The sequence below is a fragment of the Manacus candei genome, unplaced genomic scaffold (assembly GCF_025592945.1).
Source record: "Manacus candei isolate 608988 ecotype Guabito, Panama unplaced genomic scaffold, ASM2559294v1 h1tg000014l, whole genome shotgun sequence".
Taxonomy (NCBI): Eukaryota; Metazoa; Chordata; class Aves; order Passeriformes; family Pipridae; genus Manacus; species Manacus candei.
Genome location: NW_026138062.1, coordinates 32,138,870 through 32,161,259, shown reverse-complemented (window position 1 = coordinate 32,161,259; position 22,390 = coordinate 32,138,870). Strand labels below are relative to the sequence as shown.

Below are 22,390 nucleotides of genomic sequence, written 5' to 3'. Positions count from 1 at the left end.
CTATAAATTACTGAAACCAATGAAAATCTTTTGTCTGGTTTTGGTTTTTTTTCATTTGTATGGGCTTTGTCAGTATATTTCTAGTTGGATTTTGTTTGTCAAAGTGAGATGGATAAGGTAAACATGAACTAGCTAAACAACATTGTCTTCTTAATTTCTTTCCGCAGTTTTAAAACCGTGAAATCATGGCTCATTCAAAGACGAGAGCCAATGATGGAAAAATCACATATCCTCCAGGAGTCAAAGAAATCTCTGATAAAATATCTAAAGAAGAGATGGTGAGAAGGCTAAAGGTTAGTAAGCAAGTAATTGTTTACAGATTAAAGTTGTAAATGGTGTTCCATGATCCTACTATATGTTATATCTGAAAGGTTTTTGTTTTTTTTCCTTTGGGCTTTCATTTTTCTATGCTTGGAAGGAGGAACTTGTTGACTGTTGTACCTTTTTTCCTACCACTTTCCTGAACTGGCTTGTCCAAAGATGTTTAAATGAATTAAAAAATCACTAATAGAAATGAGCTATATTAACTTCAAATACCACTTAAACTTTATCTCGCCTCCTATAGTAAGTCAGTACTTTTATTGTTTTTCCAGTATTTTCTTCTCTAAAAGAGAGTAATAATTTTGGAAATAATTTGGATGCCTCAGAATACTTTCCTTTTATGCCTTTGTACCCTTTGGGTTGATTATAAAGCTCTTTACTCTCATTATTTTAACCTGTATTGTGGTGAAGGTAGTCTTTGATGATACTATATATTTCTGTCTTGAATTTCTGGACCACTTTATTTGGCCTAACTCTACAGGAAGGTTGGACGTATTTGGGGGCTAATCATTTTACTACAGTTCTTTATCTACCCATGTAATCTCACAAAAAGGCAGGCCTGTATTGTGCAGAAGGAATGCCTGCAACTTGGGCTTGCCCTGTGAAACAGGAGGGAACAGATGTAGGAGAGGGAACCTTAAGTATTCTAACAGATGGAAGAGCTTAATTTGGAGTTTGTTTTCTTAAGAAGTAGTTTTAAGTCAGTTGGAACTACTGATAAATGAACAAATGAACAAAACCCAATAAAATCCCAAAACACAAGGATTGCTTCTCCTCTCCCCCCAGTAATCTGTCTATGCTTTGGGATTTGGGCTGATAGACTTTAGTCAGTGTACTGCATCCTATGATGTTGAATAAAAGACAACATTTATAAATTTACATATGAGCGATTCCTAACAGAAGATGTTCTTTGTTAGCAGTTGCATATTTTTTTCAGCTTGTGGAAATGCTGCACACAGTTCTTCCTAATACTTTTACCCTATAGTTTAATTTCATTTTTGGCCTTGAATGTCTAGTCTCTTCTTTCTGGTATCTTGATTTGTCTCACAGGAGAAGTGTACTTTGTAGGATGTCCTGTATTTCTTTTCAGTTGTTTATTCTGCCTGTGAATTCATCACTGCACAGGCAGGCAGGAAACTGCACAGTGTTTCTTTTATAAAGGATTGGATGAGGCAGGCTACACCACAGGTGTATAGACCTAAATATAAACACAGTTGCAGGTGCTAAAAAACAGTAGTTGATAAATAAGTGAACTGTTAGCTTCTTGATTTCTCTGACTGCCAAATTTACATAAGTATTAGGGAAGAAGCACTTTTCTGTGGATTTTGTTTTGATTTACACAAGCAGAAATGCTGCTGTTTGTTGATGACAATATATTTATATAAATACGAATTATTGGGAAATCGGGGAATGAAATGGAAAATATGCACAGTGAATTTCTATATTAGCATAACTTACCTCAGAAATTTTATGCATTTCTTATTGACACCTTCTTCAGTTTATAATAGGTTTGGAAAGGAGATAGAAACTAAATGGTTAGTCATGAACTAGCACTGGAGGCAGACAGAAGGTGATAAATACTTAGAAATGATGAATAGTGTGAGAAAAGCATTTTTTCCACGTTTTTTTTTAATACACAAGAACCAAGTCATCATCTAATGAGACATTAATTTTAGACCAGCAGTCTAAAACTTTTCTAAAACTTTTCCTTAAGTTTTATATAAGCAAATTCCAAAGCTTATTTACTGTAGAATGATGTAGTAAAAATTGAATGGGTTTAAGAAATATGGGCCACATCTGGGAGATGAAGCTCCAAGAGTATTAATCATGGTGGTCTGGATGTGATTTCAGGCTCAGGAATCCTCTTGCTTTGCAGGAAGCTGGAAAGCTATGCTAGGATGACTAGCTTGTTTTCCTATGTTTCCCTTTAAACACTGTAACAGATTGCTCTGGAGATAAGATTACAGATCTTTGTGCTGATGAGTATGGATGTTCATGTTTGGAAAGAAAGACTGGAGGTTCATTTCTAGAATAGACAAAACCCTTACATGTTGCAAGAACAGTTTGACACCTGAATATTTATTCATTACTTTGTTAACTGCATAAATCTAATTACTTTTCATAGAAATGAAAACAATTCTGATTTGTAAATTAATAGTGTGTAAGAGCACCAGCACTTCAAATGATTCATCTTGTGTCTGGCAGGGATTTCTTGTAATGGAAGTTATATGTCTACATAAACTACGTATCTTCTGTACCTTTTAGTAAAGGATTCTCATATGCTTGAAAACTTGACAGCTTCTGTGATCCTAATTATGCAGAAGTTCTTTTCTTTTTCAAGTTGGATTTGTTGCTCCCTGACCAGTTATAGTAAATTTTTTGGGGGGAAGAAAAATCCCCAACCAAACAGCAAACTATAGCAAAGTAAAATATTTTCAAGTGTTTTAGGATTCTGGGGGCTTGGGTGCATTTTTTTTAAGAACTTCATTGAGGTAATTTTTCTTGGAAAAATATCTCTTCCTGCACTGGTGAAATAGATGGGAGTTTTGACTTTAATTTCAGGATTGTGTAATGTAATCTTTATTATCTTTATTACCATTTAGTTAATTTTAACAAGAGTTGAACTCCTCAAAATAACTCTGCCTCTGCGATTCGAGTAAGGAATTGGAGAGAAGCATAATTACTTTGTTTTTTTCAATAAATTTTTCCCCTTCAGACAGTTTTTTAAATACAAGAATTCTCACTTACTAGCAGTTCGTAATTATAGCTTTTCATGCTTTTATTTAGCATGTTAAATATTTGGTGCCCCAGAATCTTTTTTCTCTTCTTCCATAACTTCATCTACCGGATCCTAATACTACAAGTGGGCATTTTAGTCCTGTTGGACTAAATCCATGTTGGACAATATCCATGCTACTGGGCTGCCTGGATTTATATATACTTTTGCTGAAAGTGTGAACTCTGCTTCTGGACAGCACAGGGGGATAGACTTGTCCTTAGAGCAGTAACAGAAAACTTGAAATTGAAAGAGAGGAGAAGGAAAAAAAATCATAACTCTGAATAGTTTAGGGAGAAACAAATATTTTGAGTAAAGTTTTGCTGTTTTCTGAATTTTTAAGTGAATAGCTGTAACACTAAATACTGTTGTAATTTTTTTAATTGTCCAACTTGCTTATATGGTTTCTCAAAAAGATCTGGGAAGTCTACAGCTTGGCTTTCAGTAGCTCTACCGAGACTGTATGTTGTTGGGGCAGTTGATAGAGGACTTGGCTGGGTCCTTCCCATACCCTGAAAAATAAGACACTGGTTACTCAGGTAAGTGCTACTGCATTGCTGATAATGCTTCTGATAGAAGTTGCACAAAACTAGAAAAGGAACTTTTAGTAAGGACCCTGTTACACAGAGTATTTCATTTTATGTACCAGTGTGTATCTGTCTTATTTAGATGGTTGTGAAAACTTTCATGGATATGGACCAGGACTCTGAAGAAGAAAAGGAGCTCTACCTAAATCTTGCATTACATCTGGCTTCAGATTTTTTCCTCAAACACCCCGATAAGGATGTACGTTTGTTGGTAGCATGCTGTCTTGCTGATATTTTCAGAATTTATGCCCCTGAAGCTCCATACACTTCACCAGATAAACTAAAGGTAAATTAATCTCTTTTTCCACACCAGGTTTTTAAACTGAATGATTAATATAATTGATTATAACTTTCCCCCCCCCCCCCTTTATTTCTGGTTAAACCTAAGCAATTCAAAGTTTTCACTTGATTTTGGGATATGATTGTTTGGTTGAGTCAGTTGTTCATGAGATAAAGGGTTATACAGTGCATCTTCCAATAACTTGTAGAGTTTTGGATTTGTATTGAAAATAAATATTTTATTGAACTGTCATTGAGATTTGCAGTTAGTGGTCTGTTACTTTAGAAATATTGATATATCTATACCTTGTATCACAATCTCTTGCAAGATAGCTAATGTTTCAACTGTGGAAATACCCCAAGTAAACTACCAAGATATGAGTGCTTCTATTTTTATAGATAAAGGCTCTATTGAAAGAAAGACAAAGTACTTTTGTACAGAGGATAATGATTTCTGATGTGACATGGAAAATTCTCCAATTACAAATATCACTGATCCCACTAGATGGAGATGGCTGATAGAGAAATACCAGATTTGAAAAGGCAGTACAGATCTTCCCCATGTGTTTCAGAAAAAAGAAATTTTAGATTCTTTTGTGGTTTTTTTTTATTTTTTTTTAGTAATCTAACTTTGTTTCCAACTCTCAAAAGCAAACTCTTTCCCATGCACAGTCAGATTCTAGAGTGATGAAGTGAGTTTTAGAGAAAATCTATAAAAAACAGGTGAAAATAACGCTGAAAAAATGTCTTTTTTTGTCTCCGATTTAAGAGTGCGTGTGGGCTTTTCTATTTTTTTTTTTTGGTTTGGTCTTTGTTCATTCCACAGCAGGATAAAAAAAAAAGATGGTTGTGGTGGAAGGTATATCTGTTATCACTTAAGAGGAAATCACTCAATTTCTCATCTAGTGGTTGCACCAGCAGTGCTTTCTAAGTAGGGCAAACAGTTCAGCTTCAACTGTAGTACCTCTTCTGTTAACAGACATACTGGAGACATACCTTGGGATTTTTGTTAGCTCTGTTTTCAATTCTAAATTAGCGTGTAATCAGAGGTACAACATCTACTTACCTTACTTAAGTCAAATGTTAGCTTTCAACTGGAGTCAAATGTTAGCTTTCTCTGCTGTGCTATATTTATGTCTGGTTTTCAGGCATCCTGATTTCTACTTCAGTTTTGAGTATGTTATCATTTGCTTGTTAGGCTTAGAGTTTTTGTTTCTCTCTTTCTGAGTTGGACTAAGTTCCTCCTTAGAGTATACGCATACTACAACAACTCTGAATGGACTAGGAACTTCCACTGCCAGCATTGAGTTCTGTAATCTGTGCAGATTTCAGAATTCAGTTTCTTGATGCTGTTTTCTAAACACATTGTGAGAAATAAAGAAAAGCCAAACAATAGGAACTTTTGCCTAGGGCTGTTGAGGTAGGTTTTTTGCAAACCCATTTCCTCTGAACACAGCTTTTGTGGTTGCAGGACAAGCTCTGGTAGAAATGTCGAAGAGTTCCCTCCACTTTATGACAGAGGTAAGAGGAAGAATGCTTCCTCTTGGGTTATATCTTGGCACTGTTTTTACCCAGTATTTAATATCATATCCATACTGCACCTTTGAGTCTTTTTTTCGTATGTTTAGCACCAAAGTTAAAAATGGCAAAGGGGAGTGCTGAAAAGGATTAAATTCTTGAGAGGAGAAAACTTAAACCTTAAGTTTTTGCCCTTACTTCAGACTCCTCGGATCACTTTGTAGCTTACATGTCATGCAAGTGAGATTCTGAGGAAAGGGATCAGAATTTCAGGTTTCTCTCTTTTATGTATATCATCAGTGTAAATCTTACATTCCTTCTGAACATTGAAAGAGCTTTGATAACAGGGATGGGAAATGGCATGAGTAGGCTAAAAACAGAACAGGAGCAGGATTCTGGGATCCGGAAACTTCTAACTTTGAGTCCTCAGTCTGTGGAAAACCTACAGACCAAATCTAATCTTTTGGTGGGAAGATAATCTAATCACTGATATGTGTCCACTGAAAATGACTTGAACAAAAGGACTGTGCCAGACTGCTGAAAGGGAGATGTTTAAGGGTGTATGTGGTAGCAGAACTTCAACACTCTGAATGTATTCTCTGGTGAGAACCATGACTGATGCTTACTGAAGCCCTTATGTGGTTAATGGCCATCTAGACAGCAATCCACAAAAAACATAAAATGTTCTCTCTGAAGTTGAAGTATAAGCAATTTTGGTTTAAGAGTCTGAATTCTAATGTAGACTTGCTTTACGGAGTCTGATGTGAAAACTTATCTTTGTGAAAGTGTTGCAATTTCTTAGCTGCAGCCAAAGTTTATTTTAACCTGTCTTTTGAATTTTTAAATGCATTTCAAATAGTATATTATGTATGCTTAAAAAGGGGAAAAATGTTGGATCGTAATAAGTGAGATATTAAAAATTTAGTGAGTACTTCTGAGTTTGCCTTGCTTTCTTTAAAACAAAATTGGAAAAAATAGTTTAGAAATAAATGATTACTTTTTCAAATGATACTGTTATTTGAAGTGTTCAAATGTTGGACTTATTGTACATGTATGCAATTCATTACTGTATGTAGTCTATATACAACGCAGTTCTGAGAACTTTACAAAAATCTGGAAAATGAGTAGGGTCTGGGAATCACATTCAGTAGATAAGTGTTCCATACTGAGCTGCAAGATAAAAAGTGAAGATGTTTTGTTAAATGAACTGATTGAGATAAAGAACCATCCAGTGTACTAGTTTTCCAGAAGACAGCACTCATTTTGGGTGGGCATTGATGGCTTACTATTTGTTCAGTCACTAGTTTTTAAGGGAAGAATTCTTCAGATGGGCTTTTGCCTGTGGACTGGGAGTTTGTGAGTGGTTGGCGACCATTAGATGTGTCCTTTGAACTGTCATTTGGTTTAATTTCAGCTAAAGAGTCTAGATCGTGTGCTCTGTAACTGATCTGAAGTGTGAACCAAACAGTAATCCTTCTGATCATCCTTTACACTTCAAAATCACAATCTTGATTCAAATTAAAACATTAATGTAGCTATTACCTCTGAACCGTGTGCTTGCTGTGCTTTTTTTGCCAAGAGATGATGATGTCAGATGTCATCTAATTCTTGTTTTTACTTAGAACCACAGTATGTGCTCACCTTAATGATTAGGGCTGGATTTTGTGGTTGTAGTATTAGAAAGAAAGGAACCCCATTCTTATCTTTTGTCTATCTTATTTGTCTTGAGGGGCTGAGGTGAAGTGGTCCTTTTGAAAATGTTATAGAAAAGCTTTATCGACTATTTCTAGGATAGTTTTTTCAGGGTTAACAAGAAGGCTTTCATGTATCTATTTTGGCAACTTAGACCTTTTGGAACTTATTTGATTTACACCTAGATTCTTAGGTGAAATATTATAGATACAGTTGAGGCTGTGAACAGTGTTTCTGGTATCTGTATTTTTAAATATTTTGATTTTATATAGTAGTTGTGAATTTCCAGCTGTTAATAATCTGAATGTAAAGAAGTATTTTAAAAAGACACCTTCCTGTGTGTTTCCATTCTGTTCATAATTGATTATTTGTTCCTTATCAACTGCTTCAATTTACTTTGTGTGAGACTTTTTCTGAAGGAGTCTTCTGGTGCCGAAAGGTGCTAGAGGAAGCCAGAGGAGCTTTACTTATTAGTTTTTGCAAGAGATGTGATCTGTGTCAATATCATGATGACTGACAAATGCACAAACAATACAGTGTGAACATATAATAACACTTTTAGGAAAGCTGTAATTGCCTACTGCTTTTTCCCCCTTCTTTTGAAACCTGTTGCTGTATGAAGTAAAAATGTAAAATTCCTTGTCCTGCTGAATAATAAGTTCTTGACTCCACAGCATGTCAGCCAGTTGCAACTCCATTTGTCAAGCTGAGTGCTTTTCTTTGGAAAAGGAAAACTTTTGCTTCCTCACTAAAAGATTGCTTTTGAAACCCTTTAAAGAAACATGAAGTATTTTAAAATTACTCCTTGACATTTTCCATGGTGTTTTTGCAGATGATCTTCTTTTGGACAGTGAAATAATGTGTCCGTCACTGCTGTGTATTTTGTAGTGATAAATAATACTAGTAACATAAAAAAAAATATTTTAATTTTGGAAGTTTGATTGCAGTTGACTAAATAACTATCATTTTTTCTTTTCAGGATATATTTATGTTTATAACAAGGCAGCTTAAAGGTTTAGAAGATACAAAAAGCCCCCAGTTTAATCGATATTTTTATTTGCTTGAGGTGAGCTTCATAACTTATTTCGTAATAACTGTTAGATGTAATTTTTCAATGTATTATTTGTATTAACTACTCCTTTTATTTTTTTTCCTTTTCCATCACAGAACATTGCTTGGGTCAAGTCTTATAACATATGTTTTGAATTAGAAGATAGCAATGAGATTTTTACACAGTTGTACAGAACGCTGTTTTCAGTAATAAAGTAAGTATTGTCACCTCCAATTACAATATATTGTTTCATGATTGAGGTCAGTTGTTTCTAAGATAGTTGTTCGGTGTGACTTTTAGCATTAATGAGCTTAGTTTTGTAATTCTGTTTAACTAAATGTAGCAATATAAATACAATAAGCTGTCAGTTTTGCTTGACATAATTTAAAAAAACACACTGCAAATAATCTTTTTCCCCCCAAGACACTTTAATTGTCATTTACTGCCTTTATTTTATTCTATTCTTGAAATTGAATGGTGTGATATGTAATTCTAAGGAATTTAGAGGATTGTTGCTGTAAAAACATGAGTCAGAAAGTAGTGGACACTGAAACATACTGCTAGAGATAGTCTAGTCTGTGCCCCTTGCTCAAACTGGATTAGCTCTAGCAGATTGTCCAGAACTGTAGCCAGCTGGATTTTGAGCATCTCCAAGGATGGAGAGTCCATACTCCTCTCTGGGCAACCTTGTAGTGCTCAATCACCCTTATATTTAAAAAGTTTCCTGTGTTTCAACGGTATGTTCTGTATTTATCTTGGTGTCCATTGGCTCTTGTTCTGTCATTGGTCACTGAGTGTGTGGTGTCAAGACAATCTTGCCCTTTCTGCCTAACATCAGGTATTTAAACATAATGATGAGTTCCTCCCTAAGTCATCTCTTCTCAAGGCTAAAATAGATGTCAACTCTCTCAGTGCCTCCTTGCATGAGAGCTACTCTGCTGCCTTAATCATCTTTATGACCGTTTCCTCGGCTGCCTCCAGGATGTACGTGTCCCTCTTGTGCTGGGAAGCCCAAATCTGGGCACAGCACTCCAGCTGAGTAGAGAGGAGGGATGTGCTAATACACTATCTTTTCATGGGGGGGATGGATACAGTCCTCTTACTCTTACTATAGTACTAAATGAGGAGAGCATGAAATTAAAGAACATTTTGGAAACTAGTATGTACAACTGAGGAACTGAAGTATTTTGACTTCTAAGAAAACTTGTGATTTGCTTATTGTGTTCCTTGTTTGAAATCACCACAGGAAGTGCTCTGAGTGGAACTTGTACTTTATATAGATAGTACACTAAGAATTCTTGTTTTTAATTTCAGCAATGGTCATAACCAAAAAGTACACATGCACATGGTTGATCTAATGAGCTCTATCATTTGTGAGGGAGATACTGTGTCGCAGGAACTTTTGGATACAGTGTTAGTTAACCTAGTGCCGGCACATAAGGTAAGACTTAATAGTGACTTAAGTTTTGGTTTTTTTTTTTTATTTTGTTTTGTTTTGGTTGTGTTTTTTTTTTGTAATCATGATTTATTGGATGTATATATTCGGATATGTAGATCTCATTGCGAGAATAGCTGTAGCAAATGTCTTCATAATGTTTAGATTTCTTTTAGCAGGCTATTTTTTATAGCCAGAAAATTCAGTAGAATTTCATTGCTCTGGCACGCTGTAAGCAAAGTATCAGTGGTCATAGTAATCTAAAAGGTTTAATGTCATATGAATTTAAACACAGTTTTTTTATATACTCTCATACCAGTAGAACTGGATATAAAAGTTACATATATCCTTTGGAAAGTTGTAATTCCTGTAGTGCTGTATCAACAGCTCAAACTAATGTGGGAGGGAAAAAGTTGTCACAACTGCTGATTTGTAATTGGCTCTTGCATTTCAGAAATGTTGGCTTGGCACATTACTGAAAGCACACTGATATGTTTCTGATGCAGCCATAGAATTAACTATGGGGAGCAATGGTGGTATCTGAAGAGCCCAAGGAATTGCTGTCTTACCTTAATGAGCAGTGTCTTCTCAAAAAACCAAAAGCGTCCAGTAGATCAACTAAAGGAAGAACTTCAGAACTGTGCTTGTGTTGTGATATTTAGATGTTTAAAAATCATGGAAGTCTGACTTCCTAGTTCAGGAAACTATCTGTGTCCTATGAACCCTCTTAGGCTACAATGTAGAAGATGACTTACAAGATGACTTATACTTATGTTCTGTATGACAGAAAAAGAATCTGGAGAATTATCTAGGAAATGCGGATTTAGCTGCATTTGGACAGTTCTAACAGCTTGCCTTTTTTTTTTTTTAAAGTGTGTTCAGGAAAGTCCTAACTACTGTAGTTTCTGAAAAGTGTAAGGTTAAGAGGATATTAACTGAGAGTTCCTTTGGAACGCCTGCTAGCATGCTTTTACCACAGGTCATCAATTTCAGGAAATAAATAGCACATAAATTATTTTCCTATTGACAATGAAAGATTAAATGCTTAGTATAGATCAGTAATTTTTTTCCACACTGGAAGTGCTTTAGCTGTGTCCTTCAAGGGGTCTAGTACTTTTGTGCCAGGTCCAGACTGAAATTTGTGTGACTAATATTCAGATTTGTGAAGTAAAGCTTTGGAATACAAGAAACAAAAGCAAAACTATGCGAAACACTTCTGTTTGTGTTTTCTCAGTTATTAACAGTCTGTTGTTTCATTGTGTCACCTGTGCTTAACTTGATTTAATTGTATTATTTCTATGATTCATGTTTAATAAGTTCATTTTGAGTTGAAGAATTTGCATCCTGTTAGATTGTCTGTAGCATTGAAACAATTCTGTTTCGTGATTTTTAGGATTTGAAGATATTGACTGAATATTTTAATAGGTTAATATATTTGGGGAGTTGAATTTTCTTCTGCTTTTGTTTTAATTAAGTATCTCTTTGGATATGATGCTCATTTTTAGCTTGCTTTTGAACTGAAGTAGTTGCATAACTTCATACTGTATCCTGAGTACCTTTTTTCTTCTTTTTTTTCATACTAATGGAAAGAAGTTTCTAGTATTTTTCTGTTTCTTCTCGAAATCTTCAAATAGTGTTTATTTAAAATTTTGGTCCTCTAACTACTTTCTGTTTCTGCTGATGTCATGTTGGACAAGTGTAATGAATTCAGAGTTGCGAATTTTTCCACTTGTGTCCACTGAGCACAAAACTAGGAAGACCTTAGGAGCTGACCTAACTGTTCAGCTGTACAGGCTGTGGAAAAGGGAAATTGAATGGCAAGTGTTGGTGTAATGGTCAGTGGGGCATCCCCCGATTTCCTAGGGACCAAAAATACTTTTGATGGAGTAGAAGGAACATAGATCTGTCAGATTGAGAGATTGTTGGAGATAAAACCATTTTGTCTTTAGAAAGTGATACAGGCAAGTGGTGTATTTTAATACAGCCAGAAGGAAGGTTGTGTTTGAGAGGGAATGTGTGGTAGCCTTGTATTGTAGAAAATAGTTATATTGGTAACACGAGACTGAGACTTGAGTAGTTCAATCTTTATAATTTATCTAAAGAGTGGTCTGTAAGTATGTATTGGGAACAGAAGGTTCAAGCAACTCCTGGATGCTGAAGCCCAGTGGCTAAAATTCAACATTAGACAGCTTGATGCAAAAATTACATTAATATTTTTAAGAGATGTAGTAGTTAGTTGAGCAGTTTACCAAAGGTTAATTCAATGCTGTTATGTCTTAAAACCAAGACTATTTCTTCAAAGAGGAAAAATAGACGTGGTCCTTAGTCCTGAATAGTAAGTGTAATAAACAATGGTGTCAGCAGGATGACTACAAAAACTCAGGCATAAGGAGCATGTACTGCGCACATGATGTATCATCAAATATCTGTCTACCATAATTGGTAGTCACTGAAGTAGTCTAAACTACTCTATGTCCCTTGAGTTTGTCATCCATCTCACTTGGCCAGAATAAAAGCCATACTGATGGCTTTTCATTCAGGCCTACCTGAATGAGAGCAGCTGATACTAATATCACAAAAGAGGCACGTTGGAGTGTGCACAGGCTTGCTTGAGTAGTACAGCTATCAGATAAGTCAATAGAATGGCAAGCTTGAAAAGTCTGATAGTGCATTCAACTCTTAGTTTTGATGCTGAATTATTTTTTTCCTTTTGTGCCTTCTCTTTTCTTCTTTTCTATAAACTCTGCTAAAATTCTTTTGATGGGGTTATGTTATCAGGGAAGGAAATAAAGTGACCTAAACCCAGATAAGACCCAGAAGCAAGGGAGAGTTAGTCAGTATGAAAAGGCAAGAAAAATTAATAGTTTTCCTTTCCCCTTTAATGGTCTTTTTATATTATAAAGCTTTTATGGAAGACCTGCAAACAATTTTGTGTTTGTACAGTGTGTTAGAAGGCAAATTGTACTTTATTTCCTTGAGTGTTTGCCAGTGTTCCATTTTCAGCCTCAGGAGTACTACAGGGAATCCCACATTGCACATCCCACATACTTTACATGCTTATGTCTTAGAAGAAGTGATATTGACAATTAAATTCCTAACTGCCTCTACTATAAATTTGCTTAATAATTAGTGTTATCTATCTTGGCAACACTTCAGCTGAGCTTTTCTTTGTCAACCTTCCTTAGAATCCTGTTTACCTTCCCCAGCAGAACTAGAGAATCTGTTAGAACTGTTTTGTCAGATGCTCTTGGATACTAATTCTGCTGCTGTGCCATTGATAATAAGAATAAAACTGAAGACCTTTTTCAAATTCCAAGAAAATAATATGTTAAAATGTATGTTTTTCAGGAATTTTTGCACTAGATACAGACTTTACATTTGATTTTCCTCCTCAAGTTATAAAATAAGGGCTGGATTGACATTAGCTAGTCATCTTTTTTAAAGAAAAAATAAGGGATATGCATTTGTTTTCAGTTGCCTCCTTTTCCCCTTATTTAAAGGATGAGTACAAATTATTTCACTCTCACTTGTTCTGGAGAGTATTGTCTATATAAACACAAAAATGTCTGTGCCGTTCTGTCAGAGAGGTTGCTGCTGCTTCTTGTGTCAAAAAGTAGAAGTTTGTCAAACATTCTACAGAAGAGCAGGTATGAAAAATAAATTGGTGAAATTGTTAATGTCTTCCAGAAGTGTAAAAAGCTTGAAATACTAGCAATATAAACATAAAAATCATAATAAGAATTGAGACTAAGGAAAGATCTTACGGTTGACCAAGATAACCGGTATTCCAATTTTATTGCTGGAGGCTTCCTAAACTTTAAGGAAAAAAAAGTGTTCTCCTGTGTTTATTAACTTTATTTTCTGAAAGAAAACCAGAGGTGTTCAGGGGGAAAATCTGGTTTAGATGTTAAATGTAACCTCAGTTATCTTGCAGATCTGTGTTCTGCCTTTTCGTGGGTGGTTCTTTGGTTTGTCCTTATCAATCAGTACTTATTTCTGTTTTTTTCCTTCAAAATGTAGTAATTACTAATGATTACTTTAAACAGTGTTGCCAGCTGATTGCTTTGTTTCTACCTTGTTCAGAACTTTTAAAAGCTTATGCCCACTGGGTGCCTAAATACTTTTAGAGGCATTCTAATTAAGATTATTGTCCCCATCATGAGGGCTTTCTTAAATCATTAAAAGATCTTGAAATACATGTTAATTTCCTTTCCAAACTTATAGAAAGATTAAAGGGAGAGTAACATAGAAGAGTTTATCTAAACACAGAGAAGAAATTTGTTAAATTATTATCCTTTTAAAATGTCTCTTTCAGGAGAAGGAAGTTTTAGGTGTTTTTGTGGCTGTTGAATTAGTCAGAAGGATAAGTTTGACGTTCTGTAAAAGATCTTTGAAACTACTTGGTAGTGGCCTGGGTTGCTCTTGTTTCATTTCAACTAAGGCAGTGCCACTTTTTCTTGTTTCTTCTTTTATCCTGAGGCTGGAAAACGAGAAGACGACTTTATCATGTGCTTTTAAGACTTCTTTGGTATTGTTATTTTCAGAAGGTTGGGCCTCTGGATATTTGAGGGTCGTGACTGTTGGCACAATTAAATCAAGTACGTGAGATATGAAAAAATAGGTAACTTTCCTTAGCCAGTTGTGCTCTAGACTGTTTTTCCTCTTTGAAGTTTTTTTTGGATAGAATGAGGTGTAATGCGAATACCTTACTCAACATTGCAAATATCTACTTCCAGCATTTATCTTGGGAAACATTAAGTTCTGAAGTGAACTGATGTGTGAAAGACACAAGCTAAAACTGTAATTAATGTGAATCAAAACAGATCTGCCTTTTGGAACTCTGCTGTGCTATGTCTGCTGTTTAGACTTGTTTTATATGTAAATCGGATCTTGCTCATGATCCAGAGTTCCCTCTTACCCAGGTGAAGGTAATTTTTTGATAAAGGTAAAGTGTGAAGTCAAGAAGGATCAGAACAAGAATTGAAAGTGGTGTACATTTCTTGTTACAGATATTTGTACCTTTTATTTCCTGAACAGTTACCGCTCTAGCTGAATAACATAAAACAAATGCTATGGGTGGAAATGCCTTTTTTTTTTTTCCTTTTTTTCCCCCTCATAACGATAAAGAGAAATCCAGCATGCAGAGCCTTCTCTTTTCTGGGACATGGAACAGCTGTACAATTTTGTAAAAAGACTGTCAGTTACCCTTGTATCTTGATTAGAATAAGGGAAGAGGAATTACAAGGATGCTAGTATTTTATGTAAGCATTTGAGTATCCCAAGGGTACTCAAGAATTGTTCTTTTTAGTCACCTTCTGTAGTGGCTCTGAGTAAAACAGATACTTCAGGCATGAATCTTTGTAGTCTTTTGACTTCAATCACCTGACTTAATTCTATCAGTAGGCAAGTCAAAGACTTTTTTTATCTTATATTATCAGAAAATGTTAATCTGTTCCCACTGCTGTTTAGAAACCTATGGTTCTGTAGCGTTTTTTAAATTTCAGGCAATATTCTCCATCTCTTTGCAAATGTGTTTTTTTTTTTTCTTTTTCTATTTGGTCAGCTATAAAGAACCAAACATACACAGGTAAAGAAATACCCTGGGTGTGGCAGTGCATCTTGTGTTTGCTTTTAATTATGCTAAAATGAAGTTTTCTTGCTTTTATGGATGAGACATATTTAAAAAAAAAACAACCAAAACCTACCCTTTTTTACTGTTGCCTTGTAAATTGAATATGCTGGGGTTTTTTTAAATTACAAAGCCGAATAAAAATTGTGGGAACTATATTTTTATAGAGACTTTTAGCTATTAAAATACTATATATTCTTGTGTATTGGAGACTTTTCCTTCTTCTGTGTTAATCAGCTCTACAGTGGGTGCCGCAAGGGCTGAGTTGTATTTTCATCTGAAAATTTTTGGAAAATAATTGTGATATAGAAAGTGGAGAAAGGATGTAGCAACTAGAGCGTGGAGAATGTGTGCTGGGAAAGGAAGGAAACAATGATAAAGCAATAACCCAATTAGAGAAATGGAGAGATTGGAATGTTGGGGAGGGGGGTCTGTTTTTTAAATTTTTTATGTTAGCTTCTTTATATTTTATTCTTCACCCTTTTCTGCTCATGAACTAAAATTCTAGGGTTTTTTTCTTTGCTGTCTCAGACAACAGGCTAAGAATCTTTGCACGGTACAATGAAGAGGCTGTGATGGTGATTCACAGGTGACTGCTTGATGCAAGGACAGAATCGTACTTTCTGCCACAATCTGTTCAGAATCCTTTTGTAGTGTGACTCTAGATGTTGCTTTATATTGCTTTCCTGTTTTTTGGGGAAGCTGGTAAGGAGGAGCTGTAAAATATAGGCACTGACTTCAGTGAGCATCAGTGTTAGACGTGCAACTAAAACTAAGCCCTCATTTGCCAGGAAAGAGGTTTTCTCTTGGTAATGTCAGTGAAGACTACTAAACTTTGTTTGGAATGGCTTTGTTTTTTCTATTTTATCTTTACTTCTGAAAGTATAAAAAGAACAGGTTATTGCTTTAATGCATTTACCAGTACATGTTACCTTTAAATTCTGAGATTTATTTTTAGGATTAATGCATGTGCTTAAAAAAATTCTGTTTTGTTTTCTTTTTTTCTTTCTCAGAATCTAAACAAGCAAGCCTATGATTTGGCAAAGGCTTTACTAAAGAGGACAGCGCAAGCCATTGAACCATACATTACTAATGTAAGTGAAGACTGCAGACAAATATGGAAATTATTTTTTTTTAACTGAACTGTATTATAAAAAGAATGAATTGCAACTTTTTACAGACTCTCAATTTTCTTTGAAAGAATTATTGTATTAATGAAGCACTGCGCAACCTGTCCTTTTGAGTCTAATTCTTTACTATATATAATCTACTAAGCCTATAATAATTTTGATTTGTGAAATGCAATGGATAGTTTACTTTCTACTGTTTTAGAAGACCTTGAAAGTCAATCCTTAGAGTGACTGGAAGACCAAATGTATTTATATGTATTGTTCTGATAAAAATATATAAACACATTGTTTGTGTGGCAAAATTCGTCCTTTAGTGATGAGATGAGACTATTTAGAAGCCGAAAGAAGTGAAGATAGAGCAATATTGTAATGCTGTTATTACATGAATGGGAATAGGAAACAATCTAAGAATAGGTAGGAGAGAAGAAAACCGAGTGCATAGAGAATTGTAGCCAAGTTGAGTGTAGACATCATTGCCACTGTACTAGAAATGGATGAGGGGAAGTAAAGATCAGACAGGATTATACTCTAACTTAAGTTGTACAATAGAAAAGACTATTTCCTTTTTAGTAGTTGAGGATTTAGCAGGTCTCATGACATCTATCCAAAACCTCAGGAGCTTGAAGACAATAGCAAATCTTCACTGCTTTCTATTGCTTTCAGACTTATAATGTTTGTGGTACTTGGAAAGTGGTACCTCCTAAGATTTTAGAAAATCTTCAGTGAAAACTCTTACTTCTAACCTGCTCTTTGGGAAGGTGTTGCTGTGTGTGTTTTTAATGTTCATCTGTAAGGTTAGATTACAAATTGGGTGACATTTTGTGAGCTTTAAGGAAGTCTATAAGTCAATAAGTCAATAAGAATCTTCTGTTCATGGAAAGAATGTACATGGCATCTTCTGTTCTTTGTTTCCCATGAGTGAGAAATAAGCTGTTCTGAAAATTTTCTTTCTTCAAACACATGAAAAACACAGTAACAGTTAGTTGCCTGAACAGGAATATATACATTTCAGGCAACTATGTATCCAGAAAAGCAAAATGTTTCTGGAAGACAGTCTTTAACTGCTCATGAAACGCACTTTTCTATTATTTTCTAGTCATTACTGGGTGAACTATTGACTTTTTCTACTACATCACTTGTTGGGGGTTCATTCTATAACTTTAGAAACTGGTAGCTTTTGAGTTTTTAATTTCTTTACTGATATGATTAACTTTGTCAGGTACAGAGTGTTGTGATGTTTGTCTGTCCCAAGTTTGGAAGTAGAAAACTGAAGTGCTAGTTAAACGTGTTCTGTTGTCTTAGTGGCAGGTGGAAATGGGGTAATTTGTTTAGGCACACTTGTGCATGGTTTTAACCCAAAGAGAAGAAAAATGTTCCAAATTATATCCTCCCCCTAATGAGTAGAGGGTAGTATATTCCTTCTTACCCATCTGAGAGGACATCGTTGAAAGTAGTGTGGAATTATTTTCTTTAATGAGAAGTATGCATTTTCCCTCAAACTTGTCAAGTTTACCAAGAAAGAATAATTGCTTTACAGCTTTTAAAACAAATTCTGGAACAGTCAGTTATTGATTCCTGTGCTTTTACTTTCAACTCCTTAACCTGTCAGCTGTTAAATGTAGTAGTTAGCCAGTTGTTTCAGTCTTGTTTTGACTAAATGTTAGAATACTTTTGAAGTGACGGTCCTTAATAGTGAAATAACTCTAAATATAGTCACATTGTAAAAAGATGTGATGCACTGGAACTCCTCTAAAGTTGTGTTTCTTAAATTAATTGTAGGCCTACTGGGGTAAACTAAACATCACTTTTATGTGTTTTCCTCTATGTATAATAATGAATGCAAAAGAGTGATATTCTAAGATTTCTACTTAAGAATTCTGATCTACATGTGCTACCTCCCCTTTTTTTTATAGTAGTGAAATTAATGTTGTAAGATTAAAAGGTAAATTTAGTGGTTGACAAGCATAAGATTTGGAGAAGTGTCTGTATACACTCTTGTTGTTGATATGTGCTGTTTTATTTTCCAGTTCTTCAATCAGGTCCTCATGCTTGGTAAAACATCAATTAGTGACCTGTCAGAGCATGTGTTTGACTTGATTCTGGAATTATACAATATTGACAGTCACCTCTTACTTTCTGTCCTACCACAGCTTGAATTCAAACTTAAGGTAAACACTTCTTATCCTTTCTCTATATTTGAAATGTGTATGCTTTGACTATTAATGTGTTAGGTTTTTTTCTGAGAAGTTCATCAAATTCTTTGGCATATAAAACTAATACTTATATGTAAATTATACTTTCTCTGCATTGTTTAAAGGAATACTCATTTATTCCTTAAAACCCTCAAAAAGCATAATTTAACTTCAGATTTATTAACCTACAGTGCATTTATGCATATATTTAGGATTTGATTGGTAGGTTTTTTGGCTTGTATCTTTCAAGCAATAACTTCATTTTTGGATGACCTGAAAATTTGACCTGTTTTATTCCTGGGTTTACTGTATTATTTATTGTGAAAGACTTAATATATTGAGTATATATATTGACATACTAACAACGTTGTCCAAATAGTAGTTCTGCGATACGTGTAAACAGAGAATTGGAATGCATAAAAATGTCTTGTAGTAATTGCTGCAATGACTTTTATGATTTTTCAGGATTATTTCATATGTCTGGAGGATAGCTGGTGCTAGCTATTTTAATGAGTATTTTTCTTTTTGGCTTCCTTTCCAGAGTGTCTCCATCACTTGGAGAAATGCAATACAGTTGGTATTCCCTTTATCCTGCACTGCTTGTATTCTGTCATTCTGCAGGGTTTCCGTGGAAGTGGGGACTTTGATTAGTGTAGTATTTCTGTGTTTGAAAGTGATCTGTTATTAAACTCGAGGGCTAATGTGTAATTGCTCATTTCTAAATTTGCATGCATTTTTATTATTGAGGACCGAGTTTAGGTTTGTAGCACCTTTGGCCTGTTCTTATTGCAATTTTTATAGTCATAATGGCTTGCTTATGCCTACTATTTTTCCATACTGTTGGTAGGAAGGCATGCTGCACTTGTTGGATGAGGTTCTTTTAATTGCTTTTATCTTTCCATTCATGTTTCCGGAAGAAGTAGGCTTCAGTTTACTGCTTGCTGTCTGTGTCTTTGAAGTAGACCTTTTTTAGCCTTTCATTCTTGTTCTTACAGATGGCAAACAATTATCATTCTCAGTCCAATAAAAGCAGTACTTCTGCAGCTGAAGGTTTTATTCAGGATATTTAATCTTAACTGCCTCCATATCCTTTTTCATAGTACGTAATTGCAGTACCTTTCCCATCTTTAGGTCCACTTAAAACTGCAGGTTTTGTCATCCTCCTCCTTCATTGACTCTCATATTTTAATACTGATGTCTTTTTTGAATTAGCAAGTCTAGTAGTAGGTATTGAAGTAAAAGTTTGTGAAGTATATTTAGGTCAAATACATAGTTTCACAGAAACATCCAGTTTTTGTTCTATGAGATATAGCTCTAGAATACACAGTTGTCATAACAGCAAATATTCCAATAGTACTTATGGGGTAGTGGACCAGTTACTGTATTCCAAGATCTCATATTGCTGCTTTGCAACTGAGGAGATTGGTATTACACCTTAGCAGATGATCATAGAATCATAGAATGCCAGATTGGAAGGGACCTAGCTGCATCTTAAAATGTCCAGCACTCGGGAATCTACCATTTCCCTGGGGAAATTATTCCAATGGCCGATTGCTCTCATGGTGATAAATTTTCCCCTTGTGTCCAGTATTGAAGGAAAACTGTGGCTGTCTGAGCAGTTGAGTTGTGGAGATGTGCCAGAATGATCTCATCTTGCATGTGCTGAACACACGCTGAAGGTGACATAGGATCTGTGCTTTTCAAAGATAAAGTGAATAATTCTTCTCTGTGTTTTTGAAAATGTGCTTTTTCTTTTTAATTGGCTTTCAAAGCAGTAAGTAAGAAACAATTTTGGCCAGATGAAGTACACTCATAGTAGACTTATTGGAGCAAGGCACCAAGTGTTCTAGTTCACTTTAAAGCTGAGATGCAATCTTGGTTTCAGGTGAAACTTGGAAAGCTCTGCATGAGTTTGAATAGAATACAGTATTTTCGATAATTTCAATGAAATTTAATCTGAAAGAAATAAATCAATTTCTTAAAGTATTTTTTAAATGTTTTGTTAATAGTTTGAGCCATTTTTTCCAAGAGCTGTTCTTTTTAAATTATTTTGACATTGTATAAAAGTCTTTTACCTGTAGAAAATGATAAATGGTAGCTTTCATGGAAATGTTAAACTTTTTTTTTTTTTTTTTACTGGCCCTATCATGTAAAGGCTGAAGAACAATGAAGGTCAACTCAGTAGGGCACAGGACTTCAAAATAAATTGGGAAATAACAATTAGGCCTTAGAAAACAATGATGTGATGTGGGATTTCTGGTCCTGCTTTGTTGGAAGTTGTTGCAGTTTCAACAGTATGCTGTTATTGGCAGATCACGTGCCCAGTATCTCCAACTACCAACCACTTCAGCTAATCATCTACAAAGAACTGTAACTTGGCTTAGTGGGAGGTCATGCCCAGGCTTCTGGTGTGAATGTGCTTGGCTTATGGTGAATCTGTATTCTGCTTGGGCTTATGAATTCTGTCTGAGGACAGACTGAAATCTGCGAAGTCTGTTGTATGTACACCTGTTTCATGATTGCAAAGACTGCCCTGCTGCCTTCCATTCTGGTAATATTGAAGAGGAAAAAAAAAAAAAAGGTACTCTTGGTCCTGGTTGTTCCAATTTTGAAAACCACCTTCTGTTCTTGGAGGATGCTAAAACTTGGTATTCTTCACTTGAGGGGGCCCTCACGGTGGCCGTGGGGGCACCCCCCCCCAGAACCCACGAGGCCCGGGGCCGCCCGTGGGCCTGCGTGAGGCCGCCTCCGGCAGGGAAAAGGAGAGAGGGAGCTTCACCAGTGTGTCTTTGCGCCCTCGTGAGAGAGGAGAGGGGAAACCTCGGAGCACACAGAGGTTTGCCAGTCCGGTTTGGGGGAGGGGAAGGGTGCCAGGCGGGCCATGGGGGTCCTCGGATTGGCGGGTGGGTGGGCGGGGCAGCACTGCATGAAGTGTCACGGGTAAGCCGTGCGTGGGAAGATATGAGGTAACACGGTGGGGGGAGGATAAGGTCAGGGTGGATAATGGTTTCCTCTGGGGGGTTGGGGGTCTCGACCAGGCTAGGACCTTGAGAGGTACTTGAGCTCTGGGGCCAGAATGATTTTGTTTGTTTGTTTTTGGCTCACCTGCAGCTACTGCCCAGGTTTGGTATGTTCTGGATATATTCGTTACATCCTGAAAGGGTGGTCAGGACAAAGGGTTGTTCCTGGGTATTTCCTTGGGATTGAATATAGATGTGGCAGAAAAGAAGGAAGTGTAAGACTTGCCCTAATTGTTTTAATAGTAGGAATGTAGCCTGTGTAACCCTATGTGGTTGTGAGCTATGCTGGCAATGGTACGTGCCTTTGGTAGGGTCGCCCATGCCAGACAGGTCAAAACTGTAGGGTCAGATACAATACATCCTTAGGCAGGATGAACTCGTTAGCCTTCTGGCAGTCATCCTAGGAGAAGGACAACTCTCATCCCAAACCGAGGCAGATAGAGCTTGCTTAGCCCTGTAAGGCCATCCATCTAAGAGGAGGACACTCTAATCAAATCTACGTCCTGAGGACCTCGCTGCCACCGTCCAAGCTCGCTCAGCCCTGGCAGATGAACTTTAGGATTAAAGGGTGGGTCCAGTTCCGCACATACTGCATCTCACCTAAAAAATCCATTGCACAGGCTTGAAGGCGTTACCCACATTCACAAAGCCCTGCAGTGACGGGCGAGGGTCGAAACAGCAGGTGAAAGGTGCACTGGAAGCTGCAGACTCAACCCTGCATGTAGGCGGTTCAGGATATTGGTCATTTGAGACTGACCGG

The 22,390-nt window shown here is 36.1% G+C and overlaps 1 protein-coding gene across 6 annotated transcripts in view; it reads left to right on the top strand.

The window, feature by feature from the left end:
• PDS5B (PDS5 cohesin associated factor B) overlaps window positions 1–22,390 on the top strand; it is a 98,701-nt gene that overhangs the window by 19,533 nt on the left and 56,778 nt on the right. For 5 of the 6 annotated variants that reach the window (XM_051778830.1, XM_051778832.1, XM_051778833.1 and 2 more), the window contains exons 2-8: window positions 168–293; window positions 3,767–3,970; window positions 8,153–8,239; window positions 8,341–8,438; window positions 9,539–9,665; window positions 16,302–16,382; window positions 18,446–18,586. In XM_051778830.1, the coding sequence (XP_051634790.1) occupies window positions 186–293; window positions 3,767–3,970; window positions 8,153–8,239; window positions 8,341–8,438; window positions 9,539–9,665; window positions 16,302–16,382; window positions 18,446–18,586 (846 nt within the window). In that variant the 5' untranslated portion in view covers window positions 168–185. Of the gene's footprint in view, window positions 1–167; window positions 294–3,766; window positions 3,971–5,434; window positions 5,485–8,152; window positions 8,240–8,340; window positions 8,439–9,538; window positions 9,666–16,301; window positions 16,383–18,445; window positions 18,587–22,390 lie in introns of those variants that run through there. The other variant, XM_051778834.1, reaches the window with a different exon arrangement.